The 19,715-nt window shown below is 39.6% G+C and overlaps 1 protein-coding gene across 5 annotated transcripts in view; it reads left to right on the top strand.

Annotated features, from left to right (window-relative positions):
* Positions 1 to 19,715, top strand: part of fat3a (FAT atypical cadherin 3a) — a 242,315-nt gene that overhangs the window by 202,836 nt on the left and 19,764 nt on the right. For all 5 annotated transcript variants that reach the window (XR_005207505.1, XM_037774476.1, XM_037774472.1 and 2 more), the window contains 3 exons: positions 11,979 to 12,122; positions 16,611 to 16,808; positions 17,927 to 18,728. Coding sequence is in view for 4 of the 5 variants with exons in the window: in XM_037774476.1 (XP_037630404.1) it covers positions 11,979 to 12,122; positions 16,611 to 16,808; positions 17,927 to 18,728 (1,144 nt within the window). In the remaining variant the exon portion in view is untranslated. The remainder of the gene's footprint in view (positions 1 to 11,978; positions 12,123 to 16,610; positions 16,809 to 17,926; positions 18,729 to 19,715) is intronic.

Genomic DNA, 19,715 nt, shown 5'->3' with positions numbered 1-19,715 from the left:
CATACTATATCTATAACAACACCATACTAGATCTATAACAACACTATACTCTATGATTACACCATACTCTATCCATAACAACACCATACTCTAACCATAACAACACCACACTCTTTCCATAACAACACCATACTCAATCTATAACAACACCATACTCTATATATAACAACGCCATGCAACACGATAATCTATCTATAACAACACCATACTCTATCCATAACAACACCATACTCTATCCATAACAACACCATACTCTATCTATAACAACACCATACTCTATCTATAACAACACCATACAACACCATACTCTATCTATAACAACACCATACTCTATCCATAACAACACCATACTCTATCTATAACAACACCATACTCTATCTATGACAACACCATACTCTATCTTTAACAACACAATACTCTATCCATAACAACACCATACTGTATCTATGACAACACCATACTCTATCTATAACAACACCATACTCTATCTATAACAACACCATACTCTATCCATAACAACACCATACTCTATGTATAACAAAAACATATTATATCTATATCAACACCATACTTTATGACAACACCATACTCTATCTATAACAACACCATACTATATCTATAACAACACCATACTCTATGATTACACCATACTCTATCTATAATAACACCATACTCTATCTATATCAGCACCACACTCTATGATAACACCATACTCTATCTATAACAACACCATATTCTATCTATAACAACACTAAACTATAAAAACACCTTACTCTTTCTATAACAACACCATACTCTATCTATATAAACACCATACTCTATGACGACACCATACTATATCTATAACAACACCATACTAGATCTATAACAACACTATACTCTATGATTACACCATACTCTATCTATAACAACACCATTCTCTATCTTTGACAACACCATACTCTATCTTTATCAACACCATACTCTATCCATAACAACAACATACTCTATCTATAACAACACCATACTCTATCTATAACAACAACGTACTCTATCTATATCAACACCATACTTTATGACAACACCATACTCTATCTATAACAACACCATACAACACCATACTCTATCTATAACAACACCATACTCTATCTATAACAACACCATACTCTATGACAACACCATACTCTATCTATAACAACACCATACTCTATCTATAACAACACCATACTCTATCTATAAGAGCACCATACTTTATGACAACACCATACTCTATCTATAACAACACCATACTCTATCTATAACAACACCATACTCTATCTATAACAACACCATACTCTATCTATGACAACACCATACTCTATCTTTAACAACACAATACTCTATCCATAACAACACCATACTGTATCTATAACAACACCATACTCTATCTATAACAACACCATACTCTATCTATAATAACACCATACTCTATCCATAACAACACCATACTCTATGTATAACAAAAACATATTATATCTATATCAACACCATACTTTATGACAACACCATACTCTATCTATAACAACACCATACTATATCTATAACAACACCATACTCTATGATTACACCATACTCTATCTATAATAACACCATACTCTATCTATATCAGCACCACACTCTATGATAACACCATACTCTATCTATAACAACACCATATTCTATCTATAACAACACTAAACTATAAAAACACCTTACTCTTTCTATAACAACACCATACTCTATCTATATAAACACCATACTCTATGACGACACCATACTATATCTATAACAACACCATACTAGATCTATAACAACACTATACTCTATGATTACACCATACTCTATCTATAACAACACCATTCTCTATCTTTGACAACACCATACTCTATCTTTATCAACACCATACTCTATCCATAACAACAACATACTCTATCTATAACAACACCATACTCTATCTATAACAACAACGTACTCTATCTATATCAACACCATACTTTATGACAACACCATACTCTATCTATAACAACACCATACAACACCATACTCTATCTATAACAACACCATACTCTATCTATAACAACACCATACTCTATGACAACACCATACTCTATCTATAACAACACCATACTCTATCTATAACAACACCATACTCTATCTATAAGAGCACCATACTTTATGACAACACCATACTCTATCTATAACAACACCATACTCTATCTATAACAACACCATACTCTATCTATAACAACACCATACTCTATCTATGACAACACCATACTCTATCTTTAACAACACAATACTCTATCCATAACAACACCATACTGTATCTATAACAACACCATACTCTATCTATAACAACACCATACTCTATCTATAACAACACCATACTCTATCCATAACAACACCATACTCTATGTATAACAAAAACATATTATATCTATATCAACACCATACTTTATGACAACACCATACTCTATCTATAACAACACCATACTATATCTATAACAACACCATACTCTATGATTACACCATACTCTATCTATAATAACACCATACTCTATCTATATCAGCACCACACTCTATGATAACACCATACTCTATCTATAACAACACCATACTCTATCTATAACAACACTAAACTATAAAAACACCTTACTCTTTCTATAACAACACCATACTCTATCTATATAAACACCATACTCTATGACGACACCATACTATATCTATAACAACACCATACTAGATCTATAACAACACTATACTCTATGATTACACCATACTCTATCTATAACAACACCATTCTCTATCTTTGACAACACCATACTCTATCTTTATCAACACCATACTCTATCCATAACAACACCATACTCTATCTATAACAACACCATACTCTATCTATAACAACAACGTACTCTATCTATATCAACACCATACTTTATGACAACACCATACTCTATCTATAACAACACCATACAACACCATACTCTATCTATAACAACACCATACTCTATCTATAACAACACCATACTCTATGACAACACTATACTCTATCTATAACAACACCATACTCTATCTATAACAACACCATACTCTATCTATAAGAGCACCATACTTTATGACAACACCATATTCTATCTATAACAACACCATACTCTATCTATAACAACACCATACTCTATCTATAACAGCACCATACTCTATGACAACACCATACTCTATCTATAACAACACTATACTATATCTATAACAACACCATACTCTATCTATAACAACACCATACTCTATCTATAACAGCACCATACTCTATGACAACACCAAACTATCTATAACAACACCATACTCTATCCATAACAACACCATACTCTATCTATAACAACACCATACTCTATCTATAAGAGCACCATACTTTATGACAACACCATACTCTATCTATAACAACACCATACAACACCATACTCTATCTATAACAACACCATACTCTATCTATAACAACACCATACTCTATCAATAACAACACCATACTCTATCCATAACAACACCATACTCTATCTATAACAACACCATACTCTATCTATGACAACACCATACTCTATCTTTAACAACACCATACTCTATCCATAACAACACCATACTCTATCTATAACAACGCCATACAACACCATACTCTATCTATAACAACACCATACTCTATCTATGACAACACCATACTCTATCTTTAACAACACCATACTCTATCCATAACAACACCATACTCTATCTATAACAACGCCATACAACACGATAATCTATCTATAACAACACCATACTCTATCCATAACAACACCATACTCTATCCATAACAACACCATACTCTATCTATAACAACACCATACTCTATCTATAACAACACCATACTCTATCCATAACAACACCATACTCTATCCATAACAACACCATACTCTATCTATGACAACACCATAATCTATCTTTAACAACACCATACTATCCATAACAACACCATACTCTATCTATAACAACACCATACTCTATCTTTAACAACACCATACTATCCATAACAACACCATACTCTATCTATGACAACACCATACAACACGATAATCTATCTATAACAACACCATACTCTATCCATAACAACACCATACTCTATCCATAACAACACCATACTCTATCTATAACAACACCATACAACACCATACTCTATCTATAACAACACCATACTCTATCTATAACAACACCATACTCTATCCATAACAACACCATACTCTATCTATAACAACACCATACTCTATCTATAACAACACCATACGACACCATACTCTATCTATGACAACACCATACTCTATCTATAACAACCCCATACTCTATCCATGACAACACCATACTCTATGTATAACAACAACATACTCTATCTATATCAACACCATACTTTATGACACCATACTCTATCTATAACAACACCATACAACACCATACTCTATCTATAAAAACACCATACTATATCTATAACAACACCATACTCTATAATAACACCATACTCTATCTATATCAGCACCACACTCTATGATAACACCATAATCTATCTATAACAACACTAAACTATAAAAACACCATACTCTTTCTATAACAACCCCATACTCTATCCATAACAACACCATACTCTATGTATAACAACAACATACTCTATCTATATCAACACCATACTTTACGACAACACCATACTCTATCTATAACAACACCATACAACATCATACTCTATCTATAACAACACCATACTATATCTATAACAACACCATACTCTATGATTACACCATACTCTATCTATAATAACACCATACTCTATCTATATCAGCACCACACTCTATGATAACACCATACTCTATCTATAACAACACCATAATCTATCTATAACAACACTAAACTATAAAAACACCTTACTCTTTCTATAACAACACCATACTCTATCTATATCAACACCATACTCTATGACAACACCATACTCTATCTATAACAACACCATACTAGATCTATAACAACATCATACTCTATGATTACACCATACTCTATCTATAACAACACCATACTCTATCTATGACAACACCATACTCTATCTATAACAACCCTATACTCTATCCATAACAACACCATACTCTATCTAAAACAACACCATACTCTATCTATAACAACCCCATACTCTATCCATAACAACCCCATACTCTATCCATAACAACACCGTACTCTATCTATAACAACACCATACTCTATCTATATCAACACCATACTCTGTGACGACACCATACTATATCTATAACAACACCATACTCTATGATTACACCATACTCTATCTATAATAACACCATACTCTATCTATATCAGCACCACACTCTATGACAACACCATACTCTATCTATAACAACACCATACTCTATCTATAACAACACCATACAACACCATACTCTATCCATAACAACACTAAACTATAAAAACACCTTACTCTTTCTATAACAACACCATACTCTATCTATATCAACACCATACTCTATCTATAGCAACACCATACAACACCATGCTCTATCTATAACAACACTAAACTATAAAAACACCTTACTCTTTCTATAACACTATACTCTATCTATATCAACACCATACTCTATGACAACACCATACTCTATCTATAACAACACCATACTATATATAACAACACTATACTCTATGATTACACCATACTCTATCTATAACAGCACCATACTCTATATATAACAGCACCATACTCTATGAAAACACCATACTCTATCTATAACAACACCATACTCTATCCATAACAACACCATACTCTATCTATAACAACACCATACTCTATCTATAAGAGCACCATACTTTATGACAACACCATACTCTATCTATAACAACACCATACTCTATCTATATCAACACCATACAACACCATACTCTATCTATAACAACACCATACTCTATCTATAACAGCACCATACTCTATGACAACACCATACTCTATCTATAACAACACTATACTATATCTATAACAACACCATACTCTATCTATAACAACACCATACTCTATCTATAACAGCACCATACTCTATAACAACACCATAATCTATCTATAACAACACTAAACTATAAAAACACCATACTCTTTCTATAACAACCCCATACTCTATCCATAACAACACCATACTCTATGTATAACAACAACATACAACACCATACTCTATCTATAACAACACCATACTATATCTATAACAACACCATACTCTATGATAACACCATACTCTATCTATAACAACACTAAACTATAAAAACAGCTTACTCTTTCTATAACAACACCATACTCTATCTATATCAACACCATACTCTATCTATAGCAACACCATACAACACCATGCTCTATCTATAACAACACTAAACTATAAAAACACCTTACTCTTTCTATAACACCATACTCTATCTATATCAACACCATACTCTATGACGACACCATACTCTATCTATAACAACACCATACTCTATCTATAACAGCACCATACTCTATATATAACAGCACCATACTCTATGACAACATCATACTCTATCTATAACAACACCATACTCTATCCATAACAACACCATACTCTATCTATAACAACACCATACTCTATAAGAGCACCATACTTTATGACAACACCATACTCTATCTATAACAACACCATACTCTATCTATATCAACACCATACAACACCATACTCTATCTATAACAACACCATACTCTATCTATAACAGCACCATACTCTATGACAACACCATACTTTATCTATAACAACACCATACTCTATCCATAACAACACCATACTCTATCTATAACAACACCATACTCTATCTATAAGAGCACCATACTTTATGACAACACCATACTCTATCTATAACAACACCATACAACACCATACTCTATCTATAACAACACCATACAACACCATACAACACCATACTCTATCTATAACAACACCATACTCTATCTATAACAACACTAAACTATAAAAACACCTTACTCTTTCTATAACAACACCATACTCTATCTATAACAACACCATACTGTATCTATAACAACACCATACTCTATCTATAACAACACTAAACTATAAAAACACCTTACTCTTTCTATAACAACACCATACTCTATCTATAACAACACCATACTGTATATATAACAACACCATACTCTATCCATAACAACACCATACTCTATCTATAACAACACCATACTCTATCTATAAGAGCACCATACTTTATGACAACACCATACTCTATCTATAACAACACCATACTCTATCTATATCAACACCATACAACACCATACTCTATCTATAACAACACCATACTCTATCTATAACAGCACCATACTCTATGACAACACCATACTCTATCTATAACAACACTATACTATATCTATAACAACACCATACTCTATCTATAACAACAACATACTCTATCTATAACAGCACCATACTCTATAACAACACCATAATCTATCTATAACAACACTAAACTATAAAAACACCATACTCTTTCTATAACAACCCCATACTCTATCCATAACAACACCATACTCTATGTATAACAACAACATACAACACCATACTCTATCTATAACAACACCATACTATATCTATAACAACACCATACTCTATGATAACACCATACTCTATCTATAACAACACTAAACTATAAAAACAGCTTACTCTTTCTATAACAACACCATACTCTATCTATATCAACACCATACTCTATCTATAGCAACACCATACAACACCATGCTCTATCTATAACAACACTAAACTATAAAAACACCTTACTCTTTCTATAACACCATACTCTATCTATATCAACACCATACTCTATGACGACACCATACTCTATCTATAACAACACCATACTCTATCTATAACAGCACCATACTCTATATATAACAGCACCATACTCTATGACAACATCATACTCTATCTATAACAACACCATACTCTATCCATAACAACACCATACTCTATAAGAGCACCATACTTTATGACAACACCATACTCTATCTATAACAACACCATACTCTATCTATATCAACACCATACAACACCATACTCTATCTATAACAACACCATACTCTATCTATAACAGCACCATACTCTATGACAACACCATACTTTATCTATAACAACACCATACTCTATCCATAACAACACCATACTCTATCTATAACAACACCATACTCTATCTATAAGAGCACCATACTTTATGACAACACCATACTCTATCTATAACAACACCATACAACACCATACTCTATCTATAACAACACCATACAACACCATACAACACCATACTCTATCTATAACAACACCATACTCTATCTATAACAACACTAAACTATAAAAACACCTTACTCTTTCTATAACAACACCATACTCTATCTATAACAACACCATACTGTATCTATAACAACACCATACTCCATATATAACAACACCTTACTCTATCTATAACAACACCATACTGTATATATAACAACACCATACTCTATCTATAACAACACCATACTCTATATATAACAACACCATACTCTATCTATAACAACACCATACTCTATCTATAACAGCACCATACTCTATGACAACACCACACTCTATCTATAACAACACTATACTCTATCTATAACAACACTATACTCTATCTATAACAACACTAAACTATAAAACACCTTACTCTTTCTATAACAACACCATACTCTATCTATATCAACACCATACTCTATGACGACACCATACTCTATCTATAACAACACCATACTATATCTATAACAACACTATACTCTATGATTACACCATACTCTATCTATACCAACACCATACTCTATCTATAACAGCACCATACTCTATGACAACACCACACTCTATCTATAACAACACCATACTCTATCCAAAACAACACCATACTCTATCTATAACAACACCATACTATATAACAGCACCATACTCTATCTATAACAACACCATACAACACCATACTCTATCTATAACAACACCATATTCTATCTATAACAACACTAAACTATAAAAACACCTTGCTCTTTCTATAATAACACCATACTCTATCTATAACAACACCATACTGTATATATAACAACACCATACTCTATCTATAACAACACCATACTCCATATATAACAACACCTTACTCTATCTATTACAACACCATACTGTATATATAACAACACCATACTCTATCTATAACAACACCATACTCTATCTATAACAACACCATATTCTATCTATAACAACACCATACTCTATCTATAACAACACCATACTCTATCTATAACAACACTAAACTATAAAACACCTTACTCTTTCTATAACAACACCATACTCTATCTATATCAACACCATACTCTATGACGACACCATACTCTATCTATAACAACACCATACTCCATATATAACAACACCTTACTCTATCTATAACAACACCATATTCTATCTATAACAACACCATACTCTATCTATAACAACACCATACTCTATCTATAACAACACCATACTCCATATATAACAACACCTTACTCTATCTATAACAACACCATATTCTATCTATAACAACACCATACTCTATCTATAACAACACCATATTCTATCTATAACAACACCATACTCTATCTATAACAACACCATACTCTATCTATAACAACACCATAGTCTATATATAACAACACTATACTATATCTATAAAAACACGTTACTCTTTCTATAACAACACCATACTATATCTATAACAACACCATACTCTATCTATAACAACACCATACTCTATCTATAACAATACCATACTCTCACAGTGATTGGCTGAGATTTGAGAAAACAGCAACATCATAAAACAAGTGTGTGTGCAGTCAGAAGACCAGACAGGTTGGAAACAATTCATCAGGTTAGAGAGAAGAGAACCTTTGACCTGCAACACTTACAGTAGTTGTGTGCACATAGTTTCCTCTACAATGGGAGATTATTAATGACATTTCAGGTAAATCACTTTCACTTTGACCTCCACATACAGTAGAATGGTTTAGATAATCTGGATAAACTGTTGGATTGTATCCAACCGACCTGGTTGTCTGACTGCTCATGTTTGTAGTGATGTCAGCAGGTGTTACCAGATATCAGGGCTATTGATTTATGCAGTACAATGTTATTAAAAATTATCAAAATGAAACTAAGAAGCTCTAATAAGCTGGAGTTGTCCTGTAAAAGGAAGGTTTTTAATGAAGTCTGGCCTTCTGGCTATAGGGCAAGATCAGGGTAGAAGGAAGAAAATGTTATGAGCACATTAATACCTGAGCCTATCCTCTACCGCCACCTTCAGGACAAATTTTACACTTTCACCACGAGGAAAGGCTCAGAATAGTAACAATCATCATCCTGTTGCTGTCCAGCATTTTAAATGTAATGAATATGACGTCCTCTACAGCCCTAGTCTCAGTTTCCACTAAACATGAGGATCTACTGTGATGGTTGCTATCCGTTCATCTAACAGCTGGCTCAACAAACTCAAACATGCCTTCAGAAACCTATGGCTGACATCACAGTGCTACGTCCATGATATTTGTATTTATCTATTTTAGATGTATATATATATATACTGGAAAAACAAAGTTTGGAAACTTGTGTTTGGTGGATTATTTCTCTGTTGTTCCAATGCTAATGGTCATTGTATTTTACATCGTTGGAAAGCCTGTTTATTTACCTTCGCAATGATGTCCCACTTGTAAGGATCATGCATTTGTGGGATGAGCAGCACAGCTGATTATGTGGGTAGCGCCCAAGAAACATTTGCCAAAATGCTCCGTCAATGGTAAACAGTGTATTCTCCTGTTGGTATTAACTCTTGTTTTGAGTTGTTTGGTGGATTGGATGATTGAACTCTCTTTCAGTAACAAGGAACAAACAAGACATATTGGCAATTTTACACTTTATTCATTTAATACACCGTCAGGAGCCTCAGTAGCGGGTGAAAGATCCATACGCAGCCAAAACAGCCTGGCACCTCCTCCTCATGCTGGTCACCAACCGGGTCACACGTTGCTGTGGGATGGTGTTCCATTCCTCAACCAGGATTCGTTGCAGGTCAGCCAACGAGGTTGTGTTGGTCACTCTAACATGTACAGCACGCCCAAGCTGATCCTACAAGTGTTGAATTGGGTTGAGGTCTGGACTCTTGGCAGGCTGTTACATTCTCTCTACTCCCACATTGTGGAGGTAGTCTGTGATAACCCTGGCTCTGTGGGGGCAAGCGTTGTCATCTTGGAGGATGAAGTTAGGTGCCAGATTGTGGAGATATGGGATCGCCACTGGCTGCAGAATCTCGTCCCGATATTTCACTGCATTGAGATGGCCTTCATTGATGACAAGCCTTGTTTTGCCAGTGAGGAAGATGCCGCCCCACACCATGACACAGCCCCCACCAAAAGCTGTTACTCCATCGGTGCTACAATCAGCATAGCGTTCTCCACGTCGTCTCCATACTTTGACCCTGCCGTCCAACTTTCGCAGACAGAACCTGTACTCATAACTGAACATGACATTCCCCCACATGTTCAGGTTCCATTGTCTGTGTTGTCGACACCAGCGCAAACGGGCCTGACGGTGAAGGGTAGTCATTGCAGGCTTCCTGGTATTATGAGAATACACTGTTTAGAGCATTTTGGCAAATTTTTCTTGGGCGCTACCCACATAATCAGCTGTGCTGCTCATCCCACAAATGCATGATCCTTACAAGTTGGACATCATTGCAAAAGTAAAGAAACAGGCTTTCCAACGATGTAAAATACAATGACCATTAGCATTGTAACAACAGAGAAATAATCGACCAAACACAAGTTTCCAAACTTTGTTTTTCCAGTTTATATATATATTCAGTATATATTTCTCCCACTGTGTGTGTCCTTCTAGGTTCCCAGCTACTCGTTGGCCGTCAGAGCTCTGGATAGTGGAATCCCACCCATGTCCTCCACCGTGATGGTCAACATAGACATCTCTGACATCAATGACAACCCACCAACCTTCTCCCCGGCCAACCTCACTACCGTCATACAGGTAAACCTCATGATATTCACTTCAACACAGAGATGGGATGGGGATTTATTTATTCATGTATTCAATCTTATTGTTTGTAAGCTCAGTAGACCCCCCTCCCCTTTTAATACATCCATTGTGACGCCTGTACAAATAACAACAGATGAACACACACATCTGTGGTATGATAAGTGTTTTCTTTCAACATACTAATTACTGAATAAAACTTTCACAGACAGGTTTGAGAAAACGATAGAACATTCTTTCTGTCACTTTAGTTTTTAGGTCTCAAATATGAGCTGGGAATAAGCCAGAGGTGGAGAGTCACCGTGCTGCAGCAGTGGACTAACCCCCTAACACAATTTAGTATGTCAAACTATTTATTCAGCCATCAGTAACAATTTACTGATAAAGATCAACATTGTTGATGAAAACCTTTAATAACAGGTTCTCTGAGAGCACCCCCCCCCCATGTTAGGGCCCTTGTTGCTTGGTTACACTATTCTCCTACTACACCCCCGCCCAGCACTATCTCACATAGTTCTCTTATTATTATTATTATTATTATTATTATTATTATTATTATTATTATCATCTCCTCATACCTCCTCACACCTCCTCACACCTCCTCACACCTCCTCACGCCTCCTCACAACTCCTAACACCTCCTAACACCTCCTCACACCTCCTCACAACTCCTCACACCTCCTCACAACTCCTCATACCTCCTCACACCTCCTCACAACTCCTCACACCTCCTCACACCTCCTCACGCCTACTGGCAACTCCTAACACCTCCTCACACCTCCTCACAACTCCTCACAGCTCCTCACAACTCCTCACAACTCCTAACACCTCCTCACACCTCCTCACACCTCCTCACAACTCCTCACAACTCCTAACACCTCCTCACACCTCCTCACAACTATTCACAACTCCTCACAACTCCTCACAACTCCTCACACCTCCTCACACTCCTCACACCTCCTTACAACTCCTCACAACTCCTCACAACTCCTCACACCTCCTCACACTCCTCACACCTCCTTACAACTCCTCACAACTCCTAACACCTCCTCACAACTACTCACACCTCCTCACACTCCTAACACCTCCTCACAACTACTCACACCTCCTCACACTCCTCACACCTCCTCACAACTCCTAACACCTCCTCACACCTCCTCACACCTCCTCACAACTACTCACACCTCCTCACACTCCTCACAACTCCTCACAACTCCTAACACCTCCTCATACCTCCTCACAACTCCTCGAAGCTCCTCACAACTCCTAACACCTCCTCACACCTTCTCACAACTCCTCACAACTCCTCACACCTCCTCACAACTCCTAACACCTCCTAACACCTCCTCACAACTCCTAACACCTCCTCACAACTCCTCACAACTCCTAACACCTCCTCACACCTCCTCACACTTCCTCACAACTCCTCACAACTCCTCACACCTCCTCACAACTCCTAACACCTCCTCACAACTACTCACACCTCCTCACACCTCCTCACAACTCCTCGAAGCTCCTCACAACTCCTAACACCTCCTCACACCTTCTCACACCTCCTCACACTCCTCACACCTCCTCACAACTCCTCACACCTCCTCACACCTCCTCACACTCCTCACACCTCCTCACAACTCCTAACACCTCCTCACACCTCCTCATACCTCCTCACAACTCCTCACAACTCCTAACACCTCCTCACACCTCCTCACAACTACTCACAACTCCTCACAACTCCTCACAACTCCTCACACCTCCTCACACTCCTCACACCTCCTTACAACTCCTCACAACTCCTCACAACTCCTCACACCTCCTCACACTCCTCACACCTCCTCACAACTCCTAACACCTCCTCACACCTCCTCACACCTCCTCACAACTACTCACACCTCCTCACACTCCTCACAACTCCTCACAACTCCTAACACCTCCTCACACCTCCTCACACCTCCTCACAACTACTCACACCTCCTCACACTCCTCACAACTCCTCACAACTCCTAACACCTCCTCACACCTCCTCACAACTCCTCGAAGCTCCTCACAACTCCTAACACCTCCTCACACCTTCTCACAACTCCTCACAACTCCTCACACCTCCTCACAACTCCTAACACCTCCTAACACCTCCTCACAACTCCTAACACCTCCTCACAACTCCTCACAACTCCTAACACCTCCTCACACCTCCTCACAACTCCTCACAACTCCTCACACCTCCTCACAACTCCTAACACCTCCTCACAACTACTCACACCTCCTCACACTCCTCACACCTCCTCACAACTCCTCACAACTCCTAACACCTCCTCACACCTCCTCACACCTCCTCACAACTACTCACACCTCCTCACACTCCTCACACCTCCTCACAACTCCTCACAACTCCTAACACCTCCTCACACCTCCTCACACCTCCTCACAACTCCTCACAACTCCTCACACCTCCTCACAACTCCTAACACCTCCTCACAACTACTCACACCTCCTCACACTCCTCACACCTCCTCACAACTCCTCACAACTCCTAACACCTCCTCACACCTCCTCACAACTACTCACACCTCCTCACACTCCTCACACCTCCTCACAACTCCTCACAACTCCTAACACCTCCTCACACCTCCTCACAACTACTCACACCTCCTCACACTCCTCACACCTCCTCACAACTCCTCACAACTCCTCACACCTCCTCACAACTCCTAACACCTCCTCACACCTCCTCACACCTCCTCACACCTCCTCACAACTCCTCACAACTCCTCACACCTCCTCACAACTCCTAACACCTCCTCACACCTCCTCACACCTCCTCACAACTCCTCACACCTCCTCACAACTCCTCACACCTCCTCACACCTCCTCACAAATCCTCACAACTCCTCACAACTCTTTAGTCTGCCTGCTGTGGCTCAGTCAGTTTCCAGACGGTGAATGAACGCAGCCGGGTTAGGGTTAGGGTTAGGGTTAGAGTTAGGGTTAGTCTGCCTGCTGAGGCTCAGTCAGTTTCCAGACAGTGAATGAATGCAGCCGGGTTAGGGTTAGGGTTAGGGTTAGGGTTAGAGTTAGGGTTAGGGTTAGGGTTAGGGTTAGTCTGCTGGCTGTGGCTCAGCGCTGCTCTCATCAACCTTCCACCACACAGCGATCAGAGCTGCACTCACAGCTCAGAGAGGAGCAGGGCTCACTGGAACACATGCACATAATAACACAACCCGTTCTCATCCATCAAATACCACTGTTTTGTATCTGACAGAGCTAAAGAGGGACTTGTGCCTCGGTATCAGAAGCCGAGGGGCGTGACACAGCGGTTGTATTTGGTCACCTGAACAGGCTGCACACCCTGTGTGCTGTTATTGGCTGGTGTTACACCCCCACGTGGGGCCCAATGGCTGTTGGCTGAAGCCCAGCAGCATCCCGAGTATAGCAAAATAAGAATTAAAGAGAAAATGCAGCAGAGGACTGCAGTGTCTGCAGAATCACACTGCTAGAGGGGAATCAGGGATGATTGAGAGGGATTCTTTTAGTATTTGTATAGTGCATATACACATATACACACGTATATATACATATACATATCAGTGTAGAATGTTTTATTTTGGTGGGTAAAGTGGTTCCTGGTAGTTCCTGTTATAGTTAGTAGCTGGCGGTCTGTAGGTAGGAAGCCATGAGGATGAATGTGGTTCATCCTCCTCTATGACCTGACTATGCCTGTCAGCTACTATGGTGTGTCCCCGAGCTTCAAGTTCAGTTTAGAAGATAAGGAATGTTTTAGTCTGAAGAATCTCCAGATAACTTAACGCTATACAAATAAATTTCATTGAATTGAGTCTTTGGGCGTTGGTGGGGTTTAATTACTGCTGAGACAATGAAATATGATCCAGGAAGTCCAGTTAGAGTGTGTCATAAAACAATAGTCAGGTGTCCATCAGCACATTCATACTGTCTTTTAAGAGAGGCCTTCCTAAAGCCGTGTCAGTGTAAGTGATGGGGACGAATCCAACAGTCCTCATTCTGGGCAAAAATGTATTCCAAATGCTATTTGAAGCCAATGTGAGGCTTCAGTGGTCTGAGTGAGACTAATCAAGTGGACATCCTCCAAAGTGACAGTCTTTTTGGTACACAGTTCCCTCCTTCTGTTTCCCTGGACAGAGGTTGTGTGCTGAGTTGCAGTGGAGGGATAGTAGATCAAAGTGCAAGGAAACTGCAAGTAGAAATTGGAAGGACTGCACAAAATGTAATAATGCAGGGATTCGTTGAAGTCAACCAAACTGCAATCTTGCCATCGCATTTTCCTGGAGGAACTGACTAAAGTGGTATCTCCACAGGGAGGGGCAGGGTTAGTTCCAATACCAGTGACCATGATGATTATATGACCAGGTGCTAATATTAACTCAAATTGAAATGACGATTCAGTTCAAGTTGAATACATAATGTATCCCCAAACAGCTAGCTCTTTCTAATGGTATGTCCCCTCCCCAGGAAAACAAGCCGATCGGCACCAGCATCCTGCAGTTGTCCGTCATTGATCAGGACTCGTCCCACAACGGACAGCCCTTTGACTTCCGCATCCTGTCAGGAAATGAAGGCGGAGAGTTTGTGCTGGAGAAGGATGGAACACTGGTGGCCAATCAGGTGTTCAGGAGGGACCTGGCTACTGAATATGTTATTCTGATACAGGTAGAGTCCAACTGCTGTTTAACATCACACATGCAGAGCTGCTGTGTAACAAGAAGTCTGAATGAACTGTTCACAACGACAGCCTTTAGCAACAGCCATCACAATGTGTCCATTCTGGACAAATGGAAGCGCTCACTGATGTCAAACTTTGCAATACTCTTGTAGGTAGTTAGTTTTCTTTCTGGTACTACTGTTTCAGATTTGAGCAGAATGACAGTGAAGCAATACCTTCTGAAAGCAGCTGCACAGTAAGAGATGGAGGACAGAGTTCAGCACAAGCTAATGTGAGGTTGACAAGTGCATATTATTCCAGTATCTGTCTTTTAGAACAGAATTCTTTCTTTATGTTTGCCAGTATTTCCTGAGTGTTTTTACTTTGTAAAAAAGAAAAAAAGTGTGTCCAAGTTTACTTTGTCTCATCTGACATAAGATCAGCAGACCACCAGCCTCTTAAGGGAATGCATAAAATACATAAAATGCATAAAATAATAAATAAATTAGCATATAATTTTCCTCTAAAAATCTACCCAAGTAAGAATAAAGAGTATATGCTGCATTTAAACTACTCCAACAGGTACAATTTACTCATTTAAATTGACATGTAATGGAGTAAATGTAACTGTTAACCCACCTCTACAGATGAGTGCTCTAATCTGCGTTAAACTGCATTCACACCAAATCAAGCGCTGTGGCGATTAGCGCAGGGTTGTGCAGCGGTGAGGGAGTGTCACCTATTAATGGCCCACTAACGCCAAGCAACTGCACAAAGATTAATGTCTTTGTTCCCTCCTGGCTCCGGTTATGGGATTGGTCACCGCAGCGTGACGCTGGGTTGTGTTGATTCTGTTTCAGCTTTTTGCCGCAGGCCGCTGGGGTTGTTTTCAGCATCCCTGCGGTCCCCAGTACCACAGATAAACACACTACTGTACCTTCAACACACATTGAAATGAAAGAGAGGACTAGCCTTTTCGCCGCAATGCCCGATTTGATGAATGCAGCCTTAATGAACTTCCTGACCAAAGATGTGAATGTGATGAGAAGAAGATGTTACCAGGAGGAATGCTCCTGTCCCCTTGTCCTTTCATTATGTCCTGTCTGTTCTGTCCCCGTTGTCCCAGGTGAGCGACTCGGGGAAGCCTCGTCTCTCCTCCTCCTCCATGCTCACTGTCAGGGTTATTGAGGAGAGCCTTCACCGGCCTGTGGCGTTGCCACTGGAAGTTCATATCGTCACTATGGAGGACGAGTTTCCTGGTGGTGTGATTGGCCAACTGCACGCCACCGATGCTGACCCATATGATGCGCTGACCTTTGGCCATGCCCCCCCAGCCCAGCGCAGTCTCTTTAAGATCAGTCCTCGTGACGGAAAGATCATCGCCCTGGGCGGGTTGGATGCAGGCAGGTACTCCCTCAACGCCAGCGTTAGTGACGGCCGCTTCGCTGTGCCCGTGCCCGTGAGCGTGCATGTGGAGCAGGCGACACCAGAGATGCTGCGTGAGGCAGTGACGGTACGCTTTGAGAGCGTGGCACCGCGGGACTTTGTGGCGTTGCACCTGAAGAGTGTGTTGAAGGTTCTGCAGCAGGCAGCTGCATCGCAGCAGCAGGACACACTGCACCTGCTCAGTCTGCAGCCAGTCGGCGGAACGCAACAGCTGGACATGCTCGTTGCCGTGGAAACAGCAAGGGGTGGGTACTACAAGGCGGCTTACCTCACCCAGAAACTCAGTGCATCACGCCGGCAGCTGGAGGAGGTCCTCAGAGTGTCAGCTATCCTAGATAAGAACTGCTCGGGGCTGGAGTGTCGCGGGGCGCAGTGCGAACAGAGCATCATCTTGGACTCACACAGCCTGGCTACATACAGCACGCCACGGGTCAGCTTCGTCTCACCACGCTTCCACCGGACATCGCGCTGCACATGCAATGGTGAGTGATAGTATCTAGTAAATGTGCACAGGCACACATTGTTCATATATTTGGGTAGTTCTGTAAGACACGGCATAAGTGAAACTTATAAGTGAACTTCAGTATTTTGTTCCAAAAGTAAAAAAGTCATTCCTGGACCAGAGCCTCAACAGTGAGCAGTCCCAGAACCCGTCGGCTAACGGTCCGTCAGACACTGACTTCGTTTCTGGGGGCAACCACCAATATTTCTGTGGTTCCGTGTAGCCAGCAAATATCCGGGCTCATTGTTTACAGTCCAATTAGCAACTTGAGACGTAAGACTGGAGTTAGAGTTGAGAGAAGACGTCTACGACGGGATTGTTTCACCATTAACCAGCCTGGAACGTTGTTTTTAAAAAGCCAAATGATCACCAGACGATGGTTCCCACATTACATTCCAGCCAATGAGTTTGTCCTCTTTGCTCTCTATACTGACTGATTACCTGCATTCAACCAAAGCCCGCTCCAAAATGATTGGTCGATACTACTCGGACTTCAAAAGGAAACCAGAACTCTTACGGTACCAAAATCTGGGCCCGTTGCTACAGGTTCTACATTCATATGGGGATATCTGGTTGTAGAGATTAGATGCTGTGTTGCTCGCTTCATATGTATTGATAAGCACGATAGTTTAAAAAAAAAAAAATTCAGTATTGTATTTTATTTATTATTTCTGTTTTTAGTGGCCTTTAACAAACACAATTTCCCAGAAGCCCTCGACTTTCACAGCCTAACTGTCGCGGCTCAATAAAAGAAAATGGAAAAGAAATGGAGGGGGTGCAGTTAGCTGGTTAGCTCGGACATGTCTTAATAACAGCAGGACAGAGACGGCACAGGTTACGGCTAGAAAACTGGAAAATATAAGTGAGTGTTGGTGGTAAAATAATTGTTAAAAGAAAATTGCAAAGCTGCAAAGTGCTGTAGTGGATGCTCATTTGAATATGGACGGTAAACCCAAAGAATACGCTT

The sequence above is a fragment of the Sebastes umbrosus genome, chromosome 7 (genome assembly GCF_015220745.1).
Source record: "Sebastes umbrosus isolate fSebUmb1 chromosome 7, fSebUmb1.pri, whole genome shotgun sequence".
NCBI lineage: Eukaryota > Metazoa > Chordata > Actinopteri > Perciformes > Sebastidae > Sebastes > Sebastes umbrosus.
Note: the sequence above shows the minus strand (reverse complement) of the source record. Positions and strands in the feature narration are given on the sequence as shown.